General features: G+C 39.4%; 1 protein-coding gene across 8 annotated transcripts in view; it reads left to right on the top strand.

Annotated features, from left to right (window-relative positions):
- MAP7D2 (MAP7 domain containing 2) overlaps window positions 1-21,055 on the top strand; it is a 77,549-nt gene that overhangs the window by 36,333 nt on the left and 20,161 nt on the right. For 2 of the 8 annotated variants that reach the window (XM_062603828.1, XM_062603821.1), the window contains exons 2-7: window positions 5,897-5,974; window positions 9,133-9,296; window positions 15,902-16,016; window positions 16,921-17,019; window positions 18,910-19,020; window positions 20,389-20,508. In XM_062603828.1, the coding sequence (XP_062459812.1) occupies window positions 5,897-5,974; window positions 9,133-9,296; window positions 15,902-16,016; window positions 16,921-17,019; window positions 18,910-19,020; window positions 20,389-20,508 (687 nt within the window). Of the gene's footprint in view, window positions 1-5,896; window positions 5,975-9,132; window positions 9,297-15,476; window positions 15,715-15,901; window positions 16,017-16,920; window positions 17,020-18,909; window positions 19,021-20,388; window positions 20,509-21,055 lie in introns of those variants that run through there. The other 6 variants (XM_062603823.1, XM_062603824.1, XM_062603825.1 and 3 more) reach the window with 4 other exon arrangements.

Raw genomic sequence — 21,055 nt, 5'->3', positions numbered from 1 at the left:
AAATTAAGTATCTAAAACTGGAAAAAAATCCAGTTCTTTGTGGGGTTTTTTGTTTGCTTGTTTGGGTTTTTGTTTGTTTGTTTTGAGGTTTTTTTTTGTTTGTTTAGCTTCTGGTTTTTTTTTTTTTGGGGGGGTGTGGTTTGTTTTTTTTCTTTTCTGAGTGTAACAGAATAAACTTTTTTTTTAATTAAAACTTTTAAACGGAGTTTAAAAAACCTTTAAACAGAGTTAAATTATCAGAAAAGAGAACAATCCCTTAAATCTTACCGAACATACCTCCAAAGCCCTTGTGCTGTTTCCATATTGACTCTACCTGAAAGCCTCTCAGTGATGTATCATAATTAATATTTAGAAAAGGTGCCTTTTGCCAGTAGAAAGTGTCATGCAGGTACAGTCACATGTGATTTTATTCCTTATTTCACCTTAGAGTATAGTCAATAACTGCAAACTTGAATATGACATTTCTTCATTAAGTAGTACCCAGAGGGAGACAGTGGCAGATGGAGAAAAGTCCTTTATTGTCTCAAAGAACAGTCTCAAGGGAGAGCAAGCAGGTTTTTAAGGAGCAAAACTTTGTTTTTTATCAGTTGAGATTATAGTATTTGAAACAACAGAATTTGCCAGTAGAATGGTGGGTGTAAGTGCAGTGGTATTTCAGGCTGAGCTGGTCTTCTGTATAGACCACTTTACCACATCCTTGCAATGGCACCCTTTGGCAGGACTGCATCCAGACTTGGAATTTCAGCACCACAGCAACATCAGTGTAGATGATATACATTGTGGCAAAGGTCTGAAACTGTTGCACAGTGTCACCTAGAGTGGATGAAGGTCTAAATGTGTTGAACGTGGGTCATGTAGTGATCTTTAAAGGTCTTTTCCAACGTGGTTGATTCTGTGATTCTGTGTAAGATGGACAAAGGTCTAGGTGTGTTGAACACTGGTCGTAGAGCTGATCTCACATCCCCAGCTGACTTTCCTTCTGTGTTGTGATGCTGCTGTCAAGGCCTTTGATATCTGCTATATATAAATACATTGCGAAACCAAATGCCATGGGATATTATGGAGGAAAGAAGTTTACGTAGGTTCAACAACAAAGTAAAAAAAAAAAAACAACAGAGGCCTGACCTGCTGGCATTTACTTGTGTGCCAGTGTCAGGAGAGCAGCTGGCTGGTCCTTCTGAAATGTGCTCTCAGCTTCCAGTAACCTGATTGTCCTGCTCCAGTACTTGTTTTCTCAGCTTGAGACAGGATATGAATTTCAAAAGACAGCTTGCCTTGTGTTTCATCGGTTCAGGACAACCTTCCTCTCTGTCTGGAGCCACCACCAAAAGACTTGCACAAGCAATATTTAGAGTGACCGTGTGTGGCCATGTTCTGGCACCATTTCATCAAACTGAATAGTTCTCCTTTGCACATCAAAAAGCAGTGATTAACTTGTTAGTTTTTACTTCTGTAAATATTTATTTTAAAGTAACACTGGAGTATTGACAAGTCCTGCAGTGTTAGATGGTGTATTTTGCTGGCATTTTAACATCTTTTGAGTTATGTTCTTTTTTTTTTTTTGTTAGAAATGCTTGTTGTAACAAAGTCCTGGAGGAGTAGCTGGCCCTCTTCAGTCAAAAAGTGAGCCAAATCTCAAGAAATTAGCCCAACAGTTAGGTGTATATCTTAGAGAGTGGGGACTGCTTGGAAAAGGGGCTTTTGGGGAAGGCTGGGAGATTGAATAGAAGTAGTAGACATAGCAGCAATGTGTGTGCATGTGTGTTTCATTACAGTAAAGTCTTTGATGTTGTTACTTGAGCAGTTTCCTTATTCTTCTGCAAGTCTGGGAATAGGGGGTTATTAGCAAATTTTCTGCCAGTGTCTCTTTGTATTAATTTCTCTGGGTGGTAGGAGGCACAACCAGTGTGTGTTTTTAATATGTCGTTTGCTGCTATGTGCCTTTCTAGCTGAGGGATCAGAGGTTTAGCTGTAAATACTAGGAAGGCTCAGGATAAAGCTGAGCGTACAGAGTATTAACCCGAGGTCACTTAGCACAGTGAAAGCTTTTTTGCTGTAAGGTTTTCGATTTCAAACCTTGGTGTGCCCTCTGCTGGCAGTCCGTGTGGTGAAACAGAAATGGCGTTGGGTTATCTTCATGGTTGTTACCTGTGCTTGCTGTTTGCAGTCTGCTATACCAAACAATTTGAATTCCTGTCATTAAACAAATTTCATACCACAGGTAGCTGCTATTCCCATTATTTTCATAATATATATTGTATGAAAATATGCAGAACATATACTGATTTTGGCCTTGAAAAATCATCCCAAGGTATAAGTTATTACCCAGCGAATAGTTATTTGTCCTTTAAAGCCATATTCACTGATTTTTGGCAGGTATGCTGATTTGTGAAGTCAAGAAATGCTAGAATTGAGGACGTATGTGGTATTTTAATGCTCCCCTTGCTGCATGTATATGCATTTGATGCCTATATGTACTCTATTGCATACTGTTTTCCTCCACACAGGTTTTTGCACATTATTGTATTGCACATGTAAGGAGCAACAATTCCATTATTTGTTGTTTCAGTTGTGACATAGCCAAGTCTGGAGTGTGTTCTCCAAGACTGACTTCAGATTATAGTTCTGTTTACTTTCCGGTTTCAGAAAGAAATGAAGCAACAAGTGCTAATCACTTTGAAGCTGGTTCACCTCTTAAGGAGGTTCACTGAATAAATGAAAAGACCTAAAAGGAAAAAAAACTTAATATATCTGCTAAAGGAGCAAAATAAGGATTGTGCAGACTGCTTCAATGCTGATTTTGATACATCCCGTTTTCTTAAGTATTTGGCATTACAGCCTTGACCTTTTTTTAATATTACCAGAGTGGTGTTGAGACATCCAAACTCTTGAGAATGCTATCCAGAGTTGATGTGCTATTTTTCAGGTTGGCGATGGCAGTTGTGAGTAAGGTCGGAGCTTTTAGATCCTTGTCTGCCAGTTGTGCTTACTAAGCAATCAAAGTAGAGATAAGTTTGCTGTAATTTTATTGACAAGCATAATGGGATATGTTTTTTGCTTGTGGGTTTCATAGGTAGTTGCTGAAAGCAAGAGAGGGATGAGAGTGCAGGGTTTTGTGAACATAATCCATAGACATGGACTGTCTTGCTGTTCCTATCCCTGCTTTGGTTTCCGTGATTCAGGTTCCACCTCTCCACCTGCGTTATGTCCCTTGCCTCACAAAGCCTTAGCTCCTGTCTGCTTGCTAAGCAGCACTTACCCTGATCAAGGACCTTTGGGTCTCATGCTCTGCCAGCGAGGAGGGACACAAGAAGCCAGGAGGGAGCAGAGACAGGACACTCAACCCGAACTAGCCACAGGGGTATTCCAGCATGTCATGCCCGGTATATAAACTCTTAGCCTTTTCCCAGGCTTCACTTACTCCCAAGCTCAGTCTTTTCTTTTTGAGCTTCAGTCTTGATTTCGCCTCCTCTGTGGCTTGTAGCCTAAATTGTAGGTTTTGTGCTGGTTTGACTTTCAAATCACTGAAAAACTTTCAATTGGAGCTGTAACGTAACAATGCTGACAACAGGATTCCCCTTCTTGGCTACTTAAAGCAGGCCCCTTCAAAGTAGTTGCAGACTAGTCACCATGGTTGCTTTATTGAGCCACCTCCTCTTCTCTCCTCCCTGCTTGTCAAGTCTGCCAATAAATGGCAGCCAAGCGAACAAACCAGTGGACTAGGATGGAAGTAGGATGAGTCTTCAGTATTAAATAGATATGTATTTGACCCACAAATTCTAGTTGTAATTAACCATCTGGGAGCTACAATTGCAATTTTCCAGAGGCCTGACTGCCATCAGGTAGTTGCCATTTGTGTGTGCAGAGGCAGATTAGAAATGGTGTTCGAAGGTGCTGCTTGGGGAAAAAGCAAGCTGTTACTCTAATGGGGGACAGCTGAGATCTGTGTTTTTCACCAGTCACAAGAGAACATCAAGGCTGGTTTTTAGCCTTCCTACAGAACCATGCCTTTTTACAGAAAGGTGCTTGTCATGATACCAGGAAATAAAGGGTTAACATTGTGCCTGCCTGGTTAAGCAGTTGCTGTGCTTGGTGAAGCAGAACCATAGGAGTCAAAGTTGCTAGAATGGTGAAGCAGAATTGTAGTAGATAAGATTCATAACTTAACATTTAAGACATTCTTTTTTAAATAGTATCTTTAGAAAGAAAAGGAACAGAAGATAGCGAGAGTAACAAAATTTGCAAACTTGACAAGTTTCTGTTTTAAGATACATAAAACTGGCTTGTACCGAACCTGAAGTTTGGATAGGAGCCGAAACCCTATTGAGTCTGCATGAAAGCAAGAGGTTATGCACGGTGAGGAAGAGGAACTGCAGGCTTTCATCCTAACGACCACCACCAGGAGGCACTGCACAGGCGCACCAACAGAACAAATGCCAGAAAACTAATTATAATACTAGACGGGAATAGGTTTTGCATATGTATTAGGCGTGAAGCAATCTTATGTTTAGGTAATCATTATATGTAATATAAATGAACTGAGTGGCAAAGGGGGGCGTGCATGATTTTGGAGGAGCAACCCCCATGTGCCTCAGCTGAATAAACCATACCTGCTTTACAACTTTAACGAGTTGTGGAGTCAATCTGTGTATCAGTCATGCAAAACCTTAACTCCAATAGACAGGATGCCCTTGGAGAGGAGCCTGCAAGTGTGACTTTTCAGGAAGACAGCCTGGGTTATAGTCTAAGTAACTTTTCAACATCCTATTTGTCTGATAAAATTAACAACTGCAGTTCTTAGAGCAGAAGAGAAGGGGACTTAATTGTAATTTACCAACTCGGTAGGGAGCTCAAGTAATGTTTGCAAAGGATGTAAACTGTGCTGTGAGATGCCCTGCCTTGTTTGCACTGCAACCCTGCGAAGACCCCAGGATATCCTGAAAACAAAGAGAGAAAGGAGGGCGCTGGAGGCCCTGCCAGCTGTTTTAAAAAGATACTATCCTCTAACTGGTCTGTCAAGTCACTAGTTGGTGGCTGGTGAGCTCACATGGGTATTGCAGAAGGTCCACCTATGGTCCATCTGGCTGCTTATTACAGGGCAGACAGGCAGGTGACCCTGAGGCATCTCGTGTGTCATGCTCTGCCTGCTTGCCCACCCCTTTCTTAAATTGGGCTTTTTGATGGCTCATGCTGTGCAAAGAACTGGGGTGTCTGGATCCAGGTACAAAACGTCCTTAGGCAACCTCCTCCCAAACAAGCAACCTGCTTTTAGATGCAAACTTAACAAGGAAACAAAATGTTTCTACCTGGAAAAGAGGGCAGGAGGGCTTCTGTCTCCCTGGCTTCATTCAGTTCTAATTGTTGGCTGTTGAAATGAGCTGGTGGTTTCCTGTGGGCAAGGAAGCTATGGAGCTGTGTTAAGCCATAAATATGAAGGCTGTGACTCCACACAGCACTAGACCATGAGAGCTGCATACCGCGTTTACTGCTTTCCTGAACTTTTTCCCTTTTTTAGTCAAAAACTTTAAAATGAGGTTATTAACAAAGACTAATACATGTTAATTGCATCCTAACGTTTTTTTTCCAAAGAAAGTTTTAAGTTTTATAAAAGCACTGACAGCATGGTTGTGTGCTCTGAGAAGAGGAGTCAGGCATTTACACTGAGGAACTGTGCATGGAGTTCATCAGTAGGTAGGCAGGAAGGAAGGAGACTGTGCTCAATATGTACCCAAATCCCAGCTTGTTAAGTGCAAAATAGTTTTTGTTGTTGGAGTTGTTAAATGCCGTAGGTACAACTTGTATTTGGTGGACTTTTTGAGTTCTTTTGGATGCTTCTTTAGTTTTGCTAACACTTTTTTAATACTTTTTTTTTTTTTCCCCTTCTTTCTGACTTCAGCCTTTGATGGATTTCTGAAAACTGATGAAAGACAGAGACTGGCAAAGGAGAGAAGAGAAGAAAGGGAGAAGTACCTCGGTAAGGTGACAGAAGGTGTATGTATTATTTATGCATCTGTATTAATAGGCTTAATTTACTAACATGACATTTTTTCTGTTCTGAATTTTAAGTTTTGTGTTTTAGCCTGTTACTAGTCTTTATCACTTACATTACTACTTTTAAATTACGTGCAAGATATTGGTTGTTAGGATTCTGATTTATAAAAACATCAAATAAGCCTTGAATAATACTCAGGATGACACGTAGAACAGTTTGGTGAAACAATCTATTATGTTTTAGCCATGATAAAAGACCATGGAGTTGTTCAGTATGGTATAAAGCAGGTAATTGTGTGTAGGTTTTTAAATTGTTAATATTTAAAGAGAACTAAAAAAAATGAATTAACTTTCTGTATAATGTAAGCATTGATTTCAGAGGTTTTAAAATAGTCAGTTGTTTTTTTTTAATCTACTAATACCTCCAGGGAACTGTTGAGGGAATTGCAATATATATGTGTGTGTGTATATATAAAGCAATTTTTTTAATATAGATATATATAAGGGAGGGTGTGAGTGTACACAGTTAATTTCATATATATATGAATGAAATTAACTGTTCAATATTGTTTTGGACTTTTCATATATATGTATTTTAAAAATGTTGAACAGCTACCTTCACTTTTCTCATGGTAATAACAAGAAAGGCCAGTAGCACTGTCCTGAATGTCACCTGACAGTACATTTCAGAAGGAACTGTCAGTGTTTCATGATTTTGTAAAATTCAAGCTAGGCATATATTTGGAGGAAACGTCAACTAAAAGCCAGCATGGACACCTGTGGAAAGAATTATAGCAAAATACTGGGTTTCTTGCAGTAAGTAACCAAATACACTGTTGACTGTTCCCTGACAAAACATGAGTCTTGAGACCAGTGACAAGACATTTTTTAGTACCTGTGGGCTTGGTAAACAAGATTCCTTTTGGTAATTCATGTGAAAAACTGCTGCTGTTTAGTACTTCATCTCTCCAGAAGTTCTGTCTATGTGGGACATGCATCAGCCGGAGTTGTAGCTTACCTCTCTTCCATGCATACTCAGTCTGGACTCTCTCTTCTGTACTCTTGATTAACCCTTCTTTGCTGGTTCCCAAGAAAATGACATGATGAGTAGATTGGAAAGGATTCGAATTAAAAAAAAAAAACAAAAACAGAAGAAAAAATGATAGGGGAAACTGAAAGCTGGAGAATCTGGGAGCAGTTGGCTCAGGGGATTTGGAACGTGTTGGCTGCCCTTCTTCTCTACAGACATCATATGTGCCTTCTGGAAATTTTAGAGTTGTGACCATTTCTAGAAGCTCTGGGATTTGGGCACAGTTTGTCTGTGGCACCTTTCTTTTAGAAGTTCATGAAAAAAAGCAGAACAGATCTGTATGCAGCCAGCAGGTACTTTGCAGCAATGTGGAATAACCTTTTCACGAAAGCCAAAATTCATTCCTCAGGGGTTTAGTATCCCTAAATTAAGGAACAAGAGTTGTATGTATGTCCATGATGACAGAATGGTTTCCTTCTCTGTCCAGAATCACTTCCAGGTTTCATCTACTTGCTCAGAAGGTGATCTTAGCACAAATCTCTGGACACCCCGCTTTATTTTTGGGTTTTATCAACTCCAGCATGCTGTTTTCACCTGCTCTACCTGATATGGCCAGTAGTTGTTAACACTTAGTGACTGGTCACTTGTCTTCTACCATCTCTGATGTAACTCTTTATCTGTTGACAAGTGTAATTCTTCATACCTACAAGTCTAGGCATGCCTGCAGCCCTGACAACCCTCTCATGCTGCCCTGTCCTGGGGCAGGGGGAAATAGGGAATCCTTATAAGACAAAAGGGAAAGACAATATAAACAACTGTATTTCTAACAATAATAAGGTAGAAGGTGTTCTATAAAGCAGGATGGATGCAAGGAGGATGTATTTTAGGAGGATCCAGCAACTTTTGGAGAAGGATCTGATGTTGGAGGCACTCTAGCTTTAAACCAAGGATTTTGAGGGTGGAGTGGGGCTAAGAGGGACTGAAGGTCACAGCTGTGGTTAAACAGCCCAAAGGCAGGAGCTAAGTGGAAAAAGGCTGATGTGAGTATAGGGGATTCAAATGGCTGGGCAACAGCCGGGATGGAAAGATACAGAGAGAAGAGTAGGAGGAAGAAAATTTTCTGTACAGGGAAGCAGAAACTGAAGAAGCAAGCTGAGACTGAATAGGTGTGCAGGATGAAGGACTAGCTCTTGTGTAAACACTGTCAATTCTGGCTTTCCCTTCCTAAGAACATTCCCAAGTTCTTAGCCTGGCAACAGTAAGAATATTCCACTTTTCATTCTGGCTGTACATGTGACATTACAGGCTTTTGTGTTTTTAGGCATGCTTACTGAGCTCTTCTTCCTTGCCTTTTAATGGAATACACTTGCATGAGAAGTGGATTTTTTTTCTCTTGATTTGTCACGTTAACTTCTACTACTACTTTTCCTGTGCAAACCTGAAGCAACAGTCTTGTATGTAATGTTACAGTCTGAATTTCTGTAACAACAAGCTAATGTCTCAAGAAGATCATGACTCCACCAGTTGCAATAAACTGGGCAAACCCTCAATAACAGAAGTAATTTTTTTCCTGCAAACAGGCAGAAGTGAAAAACTGTGTAGCACCAAATTACAGACAGAGACAGAATGGTGCATTTTCCAAGCTTTGTAGAAAATTTAACATACGTTGTTTTAGTGTGTTTATTTTGAAGGCGGCCCCATAAAGGGAAGCATAGTTTTAAAGAAATTCCAAGGGCTTTTGCTTCAACACGTTTAACTGATTTGCTTCAAAACCTACTGGAAACGTGTTATGTTTCAAAAAAGAATTTGGCTTTAAGCTACAGAAGGATTTGAAACATAACCAAAACCTAGTTGTTAATTATTCTGTACGCTGTTTTTATATAGGTAAGGGGCACAAACTCGCCTTGTGTACCAAAGGCTTCCCTATTTATTTACTGAGCAAATCACTTAGATTTACTAATCATCCCAGCACTTCTGTGCACTGTGTTTTTGACCTTAGTGGACTAAAGCTATGCGTAATTGCATTTGTTGTTTGACTGTTGTGTTATGTCATAATTTTAAAGCAGGAGAAGGTCTGCATAAAGTGAAATACACCTTTTTCTCTGCCTAAGCTGCTAGGGAACAGCAGATACTGGAGAAGGAGAGAAGAGCAAAACTTCAATATGAAAAGCAAATGGAGGAGCGATGGAAAAGATTGGAGGAGCAGAGGCAGAGGGAGGAGCAGAAGAGAGCAGCTGTTGAAGAAAAAAGGAGACAAAAGCTTAAAGAAGAGGAGGTAAGGTCCATTGGGAGATGTATGGCAGGGCAAGTCTATATTGTAGCGTTAGACATGGCTGAATATCGACATGCATTAAATGTTGATTTTCATTTATTTATTGGCCCAGAGGCATGTGGGCATTACTTTGGGAACCTCAGACACATGTCACCCCAGCTAGAAGTACTTTACTGCTGCTTGTACATCACAAACACTTTCCAGGTTTTTTGTTTTTTTTTTTTGTTTTTTTTTTTTGGTCTCTTTATTTTTGTCTGATCTCACACAATAGTCGTGTATTTATGCTAATGTATCTGGGACTCTGTCAGATGATAAAGCACCAGCTTTCCAGAAGATAGGTTTTAAAGATGAGTGTTTCCATAAAAGGGAAAGATTTTTCTTAGTGTTTTGTTTACTGTCCCTGAAACTGAAATAATGTTTATGAAAACATTTTGTTTTTCCTCAGTGACATAAAATCAGAAATTCTTACTTCAAGCAGTGAAGAATTTAGGCTTAAAATTCTAGCACAGAACAAAATTACGCATATATCTTTTGAAGCATGTTTGTTCCCTTCTTCTACTCTCTCTGCTGAGATCATTTAAGGTTCTTTTTTGCTCCAGTGAGTCCAATTTCTGATGCAGATCTCTGAATACAGTGTGTGTGTGTGTGTGTGTGTGTGTGTCTCTCCACATGACTTTCTGTAGAAAACGCTAGCACTGCTACTGCAACTGATAAAGAATTAATGTTTCTTGGAAAAGAGGGCAGTGGTGTAAAGAGAAGAGCCAAAAGAAGATATTTCTCTAGTTGCTAGATAAAAAGCCTCTAGAAATTTGCAGTTCTTACTCTTCTTTTATGTGTGCCCCTTCATCTTTTGACCAAAATATCTTTGCAAAAGATGAAAAACTCTTTTGCGAGAGATCAAAATAACATACTGCTCTCAATTGAACTTTTTTAAAATTGACTTTTCACTTTAACCTGATGAGATTATATCCTGTCATTTGTCTTTCAACTATAACATACTGGTTGTGGCTTCTGCATAATAGCTGAGAATGCATTTTTAAATATTTTGTCATATGCTTTGTTTCAAATTTTGGTCAGAAAAATAGCAAAATTAGAAACAAAGGGTAGGTGTCTCCTTCTGTGGTAACATCAATGACCTATTGTGCTCCTTCGCCAGTATTTTCTGCTGTCATAACCTTTTGCAGCTAGGCAAGAGCAGTCCCCTTTATTGGGGTTGTAAGGGAAATGGCAAGTACAAAAACACTGTCCTCAAAATTTTCATCAGAGCAGGCAGGAAGGGGGAAAGGTGTAGGAAGAGTGAGCAACTGCATACTTTCCCTACCTACATGGTTTGCCTGTGCTGGAGAAATAAGAGCAGGGTTGTCAGACATGAGAGGCTCTGCCAGGTTAGGCCCAAAGAGTCTGTTTAATTGGGACCCTACCTCCTGTAGTAGCCTCCTGCACTTGCCCAGGGATGGATGTAAGGGGCTGAGCAAACCTGTTGTAGCTCTCCAAAACTCTGTACATGTGATGGGAGACTTCTCTAATGGCGAGAGAAGTGCTGCCTCCAAGTGTTTGGTTGTAATATGAATACAGCTCCTAGCTCTGCTTACTGAGCTGGTCCTTCAGGCTTAAACTGTCCAAAGCAGTTTAAGTTGGGAACCAAGGCAGCCCTGGCCTGGCTCCTTTCCCTTCCCTTTCCTCCTTCTCCTTCCCCTTAAGAACCTGAGAGAAGGTTATGTGAGCAGGAGAACAGGAGAGAATGCTTATTTGTTTGGGGATGGATTAGACCTGTTGTGAAATAAAATCCAGGAGTCTCTGAAGGAGGGGAGGGTACAAAGGGGAATAATCTGTAGGGGAAGATGAGGGAAGAAGGAAACTGTGAACAGGAGACATCACCACTTCCTGGCGTCCCTTCTTCCTTTTGTGATTACTTGTCATTTCCTCATTTCTCAAATTCCACTTGAGTTCTACTAATGGATCTGTCAAGTCCTCCCTGTTCACCCCTCCTCTCACCCTCAGGTCTTCCGATGAGCCCCTCAAATCCTGTATGCATAGTAGCAGTGGATGTCTGAGAAAGGATGATGATGAGGTTGCAGTTCCCTGAGCATTGCAAGTTACTCGCTGCTCATGAGTCATTCTGGACATTTGAAACCTTTACTGGAAGAGCTTTGAACCTGTATTTCCCACACCTGAAGGTGGGGGTGGGAGGGTGGTGAGGAAAAGAGGAAGTGGTGGTGCCCTGGCCAGTAAACCAGTACACTTGCTTCCTGGAAAGATTGTTTTGATGCACATCCACTATTTGTTGCGTTTGTAATGAGCATGCACTTAAACACAAGAGAGTTAAAAACTCCCAAGATGTTATAGCATTAATTGCTTACTATGATTCAAAAGGTAATTAACTTTGAATTATAATATATGGAACTAGTCATTGCCTTCCAAACCTCTTTTGGCAACTCGTATACTGGGTGGAATTCAGTTGCACAGAAATTTTGCTACAAACTGCGATTTCTGTGCAAGAGGTCTCTCAATTTACTGTGCAGTGGATGTGAGGAGAAGAGTTTAGTCTTCATTACAACACTGATGGTCATCTGCTCCCCCCACTATTGCTGCTGCAGCTCCCCACATACCTTTATGTATGGTATATTCATTGTTCTATGTTGTTATTTGCACACATGCTTAATACACACCTGTAATTGTAATTGGTTGAGAGCAGAAATTCTATTCAGAAGGGTAGTTAAATTTAAAATTCTATATTGCTTTTCAATGTGTTCTTTAAATAGAGCATAGCAGAACTCTTTTGTTGCTAAGTGGAAGAGCCAATGGATAATATTAGCCAACAGTGAGCTACTTGCATACAGTGCTGATGAATATCTACAGTGAAGAGGAAAGGATGTTTGTATTTAAGATAGATTGGTTTATAATTGTTTGCACAAATTATTTTAAGTGATAGTACTTGTAAAATTAATTTTTCACTTGTTTTCACACTTGCATTGTATTTTACATAGAAAGAAGAAAAGTACTCCAGTCAAATTACTGGTGTCTTCACTATTGGGTTTTGGGATGGCTGGGGGTGTGGTTAGTTGTTGTTTCTTTGGTTTTAATTCATACAGTGCAAATTTGTCTTCTGTTGCTTAGTCTGAGGAAAACCTGGATGAATAACTATGGATTTTGGCAAGTAACATGTATATTTTAGATACTAGCAGTAGGTGGCTCTGTCTTTATGGTTTAACTAATTTTTAGTTTAACCTACTTGCAAAGCTTGTAGGTTAAAGTTTTTTGCAGAAGCTTCCTGTTCGGTGTAGAAATTATTTGTTCTGTCTATAGCTGTCAAAATTCCCAAATGAGGATCACATGCATAGTTTGTTATGCTTTTAAGAAAGCACTTAGTTTATAACATAGACGGGAAGGGTTTGCTGATGAAGGAATTCTTTGTCTTGTTCAATTTTCATCATGGACCTAATTATTCATGTATGAGTTTATGCTGTGCTTCCATGTGTCTTATAGTTTTCTTTGGCTTTTTAGTTTTGTGCTAACTTAAAATGTTTTTTAAATACCTATCCTTTCTTTGTGAAAGATGGCCTTTATATTGTTCTTTATCTCAGCCATATCTGCAGGGTTTAATGGTGTTTAACAATTATGTCCTATAGTGCTTTAATGAAAGGCTCTTTGAAAATGAAAATGAATGATCCTCTCCACATCATGTAATTGAAGATTTCAACCTGAGATTGTAGGTAGCATGGGCTTTCAAATGTGTATGAAAAATAATTTAATTTCCTTAATCTATTTCATCGTGCATTTTATTCTTAAAACAGCACTTTCAGAGTAGGTGGTATAAGTGTATTCTGTGGTTTCCAAACTACGGAATATTGCTGGTCCTTGCTGCAAGCAGCATTAAAAAAAACAACTCAAATGTAACTCGCCTGGATGGTTGAAACTTGGCTGCTTTCATCTTTTTTGATTAATGTATAATAATATTCATATAGATATGGAAAGAAAAATTCTGTATAAGTGTGTACTTTAATGAGAGAAATGGGAGGGTGATTTTTCCTTTGAAAAGAGTGTGGGTAGAAAAGTGTATTTGGGCAAGATGCACAGCAGAAGAAAGTGATGAAACAGTCTGCAGAGAAAAACTGGTGATTAAATAGTTGAGGTTTGGAAAGAGTTGAGTACAGAAAAGGGACTCAATCAGAATGCATTAATGTTGGGAGGTGGGAATTTAAAAGCAAAAAGCCAGCACATGCAGGTTTTAAATGTGAAAATTGCATCCTCAAGTAGTAAAAGAAGAAACAAAGACTGCAGCAAACTAAATCAGACGAGAGTGACTTCAGATTCAGGACTGGAAGATTGCTTTCTTGTCATACCCAAGGCATGGACAGAAGTGATAGAGTGTTCAAAACTGTGGGGGTTTTCTGTGCTTTTGCAGAAGAGGCTGTGCTTGTGCTTTGTGCTCCTTCATGCATTTGCTCTGTAGGAGAAAAAGGAAGATGAAAGAAGCAGAGTGCACATTTGTGTGCCTGGATACTGATGGCACTGACCAAACAGAAAGGGGTGGGGGAAAAGGGGGAGCGAGGGTGGGCAAGCAGCTGTCTGCTTTCAAGTGGTCTTTGAATGATGTTACCTGGTAGAATGTGAGCTAAAGGCCTAGAAGGGAGACAAAACCAAAGTGAGAGTTCACAACACATTGATCAAAAGGTTTTCTTTCTGGAGACAGCAGCAGAAATTGTAAGAGCAGGTTGGGTCACCTGGCTCAAAGGTAACAGGGACAGGAGAGCTGAGAATGATAGAAAGGGTATGCAAGAATTGCCTTTTTTCATGCTTTCTATAGAGGGTAGTATAATGGAATTCTTTGTGGTACAAGTTATTTGTAGTAAAATTAAGAGAAGAGAGCTTCAAGATAAAAGATAGCGACTTGCTGTTGAAATGGATGGATAACTGGTAGTAGGGTTGGATGAGGTAGAAAAAATGAGGCCAGAAACAAATTACAGGAATTCATGGAAGTAGAAGAGGTTCTTCAAAGATGTTGAAGAGACAAAAATAAATTGCAGGTAATCAGAAGATGATGAGAAGGCATCTGCTGCTGTAGAAAGCCATTGACCATAGCCAGAGCCCCAGGAAGTTTACAGGTACATGCTTAAAAGTTCCAGCCATGGTAGTTACTGTGGGTGCCTGATGTTAGGGTCTGATCTGCTGAAGTTGTTCCATTAGAGACAACAGGTTCAACATCAGTACAGAGACTGAATGAGACATGCTTGAACAAAGACTGAAATTTTGAGGTAAAACATCTCAGGGAAGCAGAATAGTAAACCTAGACTGAAGTTGTGAATTGGTGAGAGAAAGTAATCTGGCCAAGAGATGCAGGACAGGTTTTCCTCACATTTGCTCTGAGCTACCAAAAGATATTGGAGACAGAGCAGGGGATTGATAAAAATTGAAGTGTATATGATGTAGTCACAGAAGCCTGCAGGATCAACAGTTTGAAGTAGATAGAGTTTTATACTAGATCAGAAGGACGTATCAAAGGTAGTAAGTAATAGGATCAAAAATACTAATAGGATTGAAGGGTTCAAAACCATTGGGGCAGGAGTTGGTAGCAGCAAGAATAGACTCATCTTTAAGGGTAGGGGTAGGGCTGCTGAAATTTGAAGGTGAAGAGGTTGCTAGATGTGAATGAGGTGCTGAGAGAAGGAAAGGAATAGGCTGGTAAGTGATGGAACGGTAGGTAGGGGAGAACCAGGTTTTTTCAGCTTGAAAGAAGGAAAAGGTGCAGAGATCAGCAACACAGCAAAAAACTACTGAGAAACTAGCAGAAGAAGGAAGCGGGAAGTGAGAGGAGGTGGTGGAGAAGGGAGTAAGGCGACTGTGTAGCTGTAAGTTAAAGGTAGTTAAAAGCAGGATTTAGGGAGGAAAAGAAATCGTCTTCTTCCCCATCTGAAAATCCTACCTCATCAAGCCATGGAGAAGAACATGGTTGTGGAGCAGGAACAAAAAGTAAATTTTGGAACAACACAATCTGGGCGTGTACGAATAAATACACTCGGGGAGAATAAAATAAATCAGAAGCTCTTACGTGCCTTGACTGTAAAGGATGTGGTGGAAGAAAGGAGACTTTTTGTAAAAATAAATAAATAAATTGGGCATCCTTGCAAAGTAACCTACTTTGGGTTTGAAGTGATCATTTATCTGCGTGGCTAGGAGGAGCCACTGGCATTGCAGCAATTTAGCTGTGCTCAGGAAGGGATGGGAAAAAATTCCTGAGGTCTGCATAGACAAGAAGGAGTTAATGCTTGTCGAGCATTATTCTTATACAAATTAAGTCCGGAGCACAGCAGCAGCCTCACCAGCAGGAGCAGATGCTAGGCAGTGATGCAACCTGTGTTGTTTACTTAGGCCTCTGTAGTGACCTCAGTGGCTTGCAGACAAAGGATACGCATATCTGGAGGTAGGTAGCTTGCTGGTACCTTCTTTATTCAGTCCTTTTTCTTATATTGCAAGCAAGTTTCTGTAATCATCATGTGTGGAGCAACAGGGGAACTGTGTATTTTTAGTATGGTTTCAGGCGGAGGGAAAAAAAAGCCCCCAAAGAACTGATTCAGATTTGGTTTCTGGTTTTGCACCAATATAACCAGGAACGTTTAGAAGCCATGATGCGTCGATCCCTTGAACGCAGCCAGCAACTGGAACAGAAGCAGAAGCGATGGTCGTGGGGAGGAGCACTAGCTGCAGGCTCAGGAGGGAGAGATGGTAAGTGAAACAGGCTGCCTGCATTGCAGATCTTTAAGTGCAAAATGCATGAGGTTGTGGATGATGCATTTTATAGGTAGGGTGGTATTGTAGGGGCTACTGCCCTGGGGTGTGAATAAAGGCTTTGTAATTGCTTGTAAATGTTGCCTCTCCCTAATACTTTCCGGGGAAAAGGGTGACTCCTAACTTTAGGAATGCTGCTCATTTTGATAGAGTAACTAGAATCTGTTTGGAGGATGCTAAATGCTACAATTAAAATTTATGCTCTCTCACTTATTCTCTTCTCCCGCATTGTCTTCCCATGTACCCAGTTAGCAAATACAATATTCACCAGAGGACTGAGTGTTGACTGAGCCTTGAAAAAGATGATCTTCTTTTTGTCTGGTACTTCTAAAAGCCTGACAGGAAATTCTAGATGACTGTGCAGCATATGCAGTTTAAAATAGTTTAGTGTTTTTCCCCCCCCACATACTTTTTGTTGCTGCTCTTCTTGATTTGGCTTCCAAACAAATTCTTTTTACTACATAATCAGTCATGTACTGCTTTTATATTTCAAAAAGATGCATTTTTTTTTGTTTAAATCATATGGTTTATTTAAATTTGTCAGGTTTGAATAAACTGATGTTATGGGGAAAAAATTACATGTTTAGGTAATGATGAAATATGACATATATTTAAATGGTGTGTAAATATACTTAAATGGCAAACTCAAATTCCCATCATAGTTTTCACAGTATGCCATCAAAAAAGCCAGGAAATTATATATGGTAATAAAACAAGTCTTTTATACTTTGAGAAGGAAACCAGTTTGTCTTTGTGATGCAGTTTATGCTTAATTCCAGCTCCCCCAGTTTATTCAGTAATTTCTTTCACCTCTTTTTGTTCTGATTTCTCTGCTGTGTAGGTGAATCAGAAAATACCCCACCCCCTGTTCTAGGTTTAGCTGCCAACACCCTTCCTCCAGACCCTGTGACCTCTACTGCTCCTGCTGATTCCCTCAATGGTATTTCAGAGAATCTCAATACCATCGTGTCTTGTTTATAACTGTTTTAATCACTCCATCCACTGATCTTGTCCTTCCTAACCACTGTTTTCTTATTATTTCAGTCCGCTACTCTACAGCATTACCCTTACTGTTGTAGACCAAACGTCTTTTTAATTTCCTTTTGATTTTGCCATGGTGGAGCAGTGCATGCCTCACATTCCAGCACTGTAGAGGCATTTCATGTTTTTCTCACTATCTGTAAAGTTCTCCTGCTCAGATTTTCATTTCTGTTAATTCTGTGGGTGCTCTGTGTTTGTGTGTGTGTGTAAATATAATTACATATCTGACAGTTCTAATGGACATGCACAGGTGCAGGTGCTGTTGAAAAAAAATTCAGTTGCACAGTAAGAGAAAATGTGTTACCCAAACCATGTTTCATCTCAACAGTCTTCCTTTTCCACCTCAAGGGCTTTTTTTCTGCAATATGTTAAGAACAAGCAAGTTTGATTTAAACAGCCATGTTTTCAGTCTCCTTGAAGCAGATTTTGGCCAAGATGGCATTTGTAACAAATTCAAGTAATTGACTTTGTTTAAGCAATTGTTACGGTTTTTCTTCTTTTATATTGTTCAGTTGTTTGGTTTAGTTTGGTTGTGGGTTTTTTGTTTTGGTTTGGCTTTTTTTAGTGCCCAGAAAAAGACTTTGAGGTAGATGTGTCCTCCGAAATGAAGAATGGCTTGCATATAGGGTTTCTGATTTTGATTGCAAATGTACTTAGCTGTGCTTTTAAGAACTAGGTTCCATCTCTCCCCCCAAAGGAGGAGTGAGGCTTGGCTATTACTCCTGCAGAATGCATAGTAAACGTTGTTCTGCCCATGATCTCTCAGAACTGTTACATCTATGCAAACAGATTCAAATTTTTGTACTAATTGTGCTCATCTAGGAAGAGATTTGGATGTGGAACTGGTGTTTTGCAGCACACAAGCATTATACCAGCTTTTTTGAAAAAGCAATATTGAAGAATTGAATTGTTTACTGTACAAGGTGAAGGCAAATCTTGCAGACCCCACTGAGCCAACATTTTGATGGATGTAATAGGCAATGCAGTAACTTAGGCACTGCAGAATTAGGGCCACATATATGTGTCTAGCTGAAAATATTTTTGTTTTTGAAAGAAGTAAGATTCAAATTTAAGGGACAAAGCATCTATGCTTTTAGCTTCTGAGTATCATGCAGTGATCGTCGTATACAAGTACGCTGTAGTAATACTTGAATTACCTTTGTCTGTTGTTCAGTCGAACGTTAGCAGTCGAATGCTAAGGTAAGACATAGGTATTGTGCTCAAATAGACTTTGTCAAACAGTTAAAGCCCTTGGGGTAGTACCAGCACGAAAAGATAAAGCCAAATGGCTGGTGCCACACTGGTCATTAAAACACTGAGTTCTAGCTATGCAAATGTTGGTTATCTCATTTTCGTATTAGAGTAATACCTGAGGTCCACCCCAGCTCTTCTAGACTGAAGTAGAGGGGAAGGGGAACGGAGACAAGGAGTTCAGAGTTGTCATGTGTGCAGTTTATTTTCTTTAAGTAACTTTCTGCTTGTGCTGGTATTTAATGTCTTATATCAGAATGGCTTCACTCGTTTGGCTCCAGTACATAGTTATTTGCTTGTGGCAGTATAAAAGATGAGCTGTTGTAAAACCGGAATGTGAAATTCACAAGCAGAAAAGTTGCATCCCAACCTACATTTTATAAAATGCTCATCCTCCAGCAGTCAGAAAGAGCTTATCTCATGCTTCATTCAGTGCTATGATCGGGGCAAGGGCCACAAGTACAAATGCAAGGTTAATTTGGAGCATTTATCAATACTCTCATGTGAATACAAATATCTTCAATGCGTCTCTCTGCAGCATGTGACAAACTTTCAGCTTCTACAATGAATCTGCCAAAGCAAATGGAATCACCAATCAGTAAGCGCCTTTCCTCCTCCACAGCGGCCATAACACATTCCCCCGACAGAGGCAAGTGAATATGCTGGTCTCCTACCAGCATAAACTCTCCTTCTGCTTAAAGCGCTTCTTCTTACTGTCTGTACAGCTATGTAACTCGGTTATGCCTGAATATTTGAGGGGTTATAAGTTAATACAATAAAACAGTTCTGCAGCCTGTCCCAAGGCTGTGCTGCCATGCTGGCGATCCTGGTCCAGCAAGAAATGCTGTGGGCTTTTTAACTGATTCTTTTTCAATTTTTAATACTCCAGCAAACAGGGTTGTAAGCACATGCTGTGACTGCAGCAGTTCCCTATAGCTGCGATCTTTTAGCCAAACAGGGGAAACCAAGCAAACCAAGAATGTGGCTCAGCAATAGACAGGGAATGTACCATGGGCAGAAGTATGTCCAGTGTGCCACCTGGGGGACTTCAATCTGGTGACCAGTCTTGTAGAGGACTTTAATTTGATTAGAAAATCTGATCCATGAGAGGTTCCACAAAAGATGATCATCTTGCAGGATTAGTGCTTACTAAACACTAGGGAGAGACTGAAGGGTTTACCGCACTGTGAACTCTGGAGGGTTTTTTTTTGTGTTTTTTTTTTTTGCTTTTGTTTTCATTTGTTTTGTGGGTTTCCTTTTTGTTTTTAACCTCACTTCCTCCCTCCTTTTTTTTTTTTTTTAAAGAAACACAACCAAAAACCAACAACCAAAAAACTAACGGGAAAAAAAAAGTGTATTGGGTGAAGTAAGTGCCAGTAGAGGCTTGTTTCTAAAATGAAAAGAAAGGGTAGTCTCATTTCTGAATTGCTTAATGGAAACTCATCAATAGCTCTGAGGTTATAATGATAGATGGCTATATACATATGCATGTAACAGGAACATCTATAAATATGTCTTATATAGTTGACACATTTATGGAGGAGTAAGGAATGCAGGCCTATTGTATAAATAAGACTTACATAATTTGGTGAGACTGCAAATTTTAAGTGCAGTTCCAGAATAGTTGGCACATTAGTGAGTAGCTGTGCTGTTAGACCACATGTTTCACCTTTTCTACTGGGGAAGAAGAGAAACCTTTATCATGCTGAGTCATGAAAGCAACCGTTTTGCAGATTGGAACCTCTGTCTGTGTAAGAACAAAATGCAGCATGGTCTTAATGTTACTGTATTTATTGCACAGGTGAGAAAATAATTTAAAGTGATGGAGAAACTAGAAATGTGTGGGTTTTTTTTTTTTCCAGAGGTAATGAAAGTTACCTTTAAATATGTTATATCTCAAACACTTCAAGATTTCTTTTTATTTCATTTAATCATTTCATCTTTTTTTTTTGGTTGTTTTAATGTAACATTATTTTATTTGTTTACATTTAAAATTTTATTTGCTCCCATCCTTCAGCTCACCGCATGCATCTTAGTCCAATGGAAAACTTTATTGTTTCTCGACTGCTGACTCCCACACAGTCATCTTTAGCCAGAAGCAGAAGTACATTAATGCTTTCTGAGTACAATAATCCAGGTAAAAACGTGAATTACTCACTTTGAAACTGTTAAGGTATGGTTTTGGTTGCATTTGACTAGTTGCTGAAAGAAATGGACTACTATGAACCAAATGACAATTTACATCGTGGTACAGAACCTGCAATGAACTAAGTTGTTCTCGATAGCAGTGCACATCATCTTGTCTGTCTTGGTTGGGATGGCTTTTTATTTATTTTTTTTTTTAAACTATGTTTTTTTTAAAAACAGACAAAAAGCTGAATCATCAAAATCACTAAAACCTATGTGAGTGGAAAACTGAATATATTCATTTAAGAAACAGGTTTTTAGACCAGTGTGTGATACCTCTCGGAGGCTTTATCTAGTAATGTTATCCCCTTTCATACCCAGACAGTATGTAGAACGAAAATCCCAGTGGACCATTTAAGCCTTAATTATTTTTACCAGGGTTCCAGTTTTTTGCTGTTAAATTACTTTTTGCCTTTAACTGCGTGGCTGTATGTGTATTTATATATATATGTATATAGCTGTGTATGTGTATATGCACATAAAAATTATATTTACTT

Source organism: Pezoporus occidentalis, unplaced genomic scaffold, assembly GCF_034315485.1.
Source record: "Pezoporus occidentalis ecotype Australia unplaced genomic scaffold, CSIRO_AGI_Poc_V1 ctg81, whole genome shotgun sequence".
In the NCBI taxonomy this organism is placed as follows: Eukaryota; Metazoa; Chordata; class Aves; order Psittaciformes; family Psittacidae; genus Pezoporus; species Pezoporus occidentalis.
This window is presented reverse-complemented; position numbering and strand designations above follow the sequence as displayed.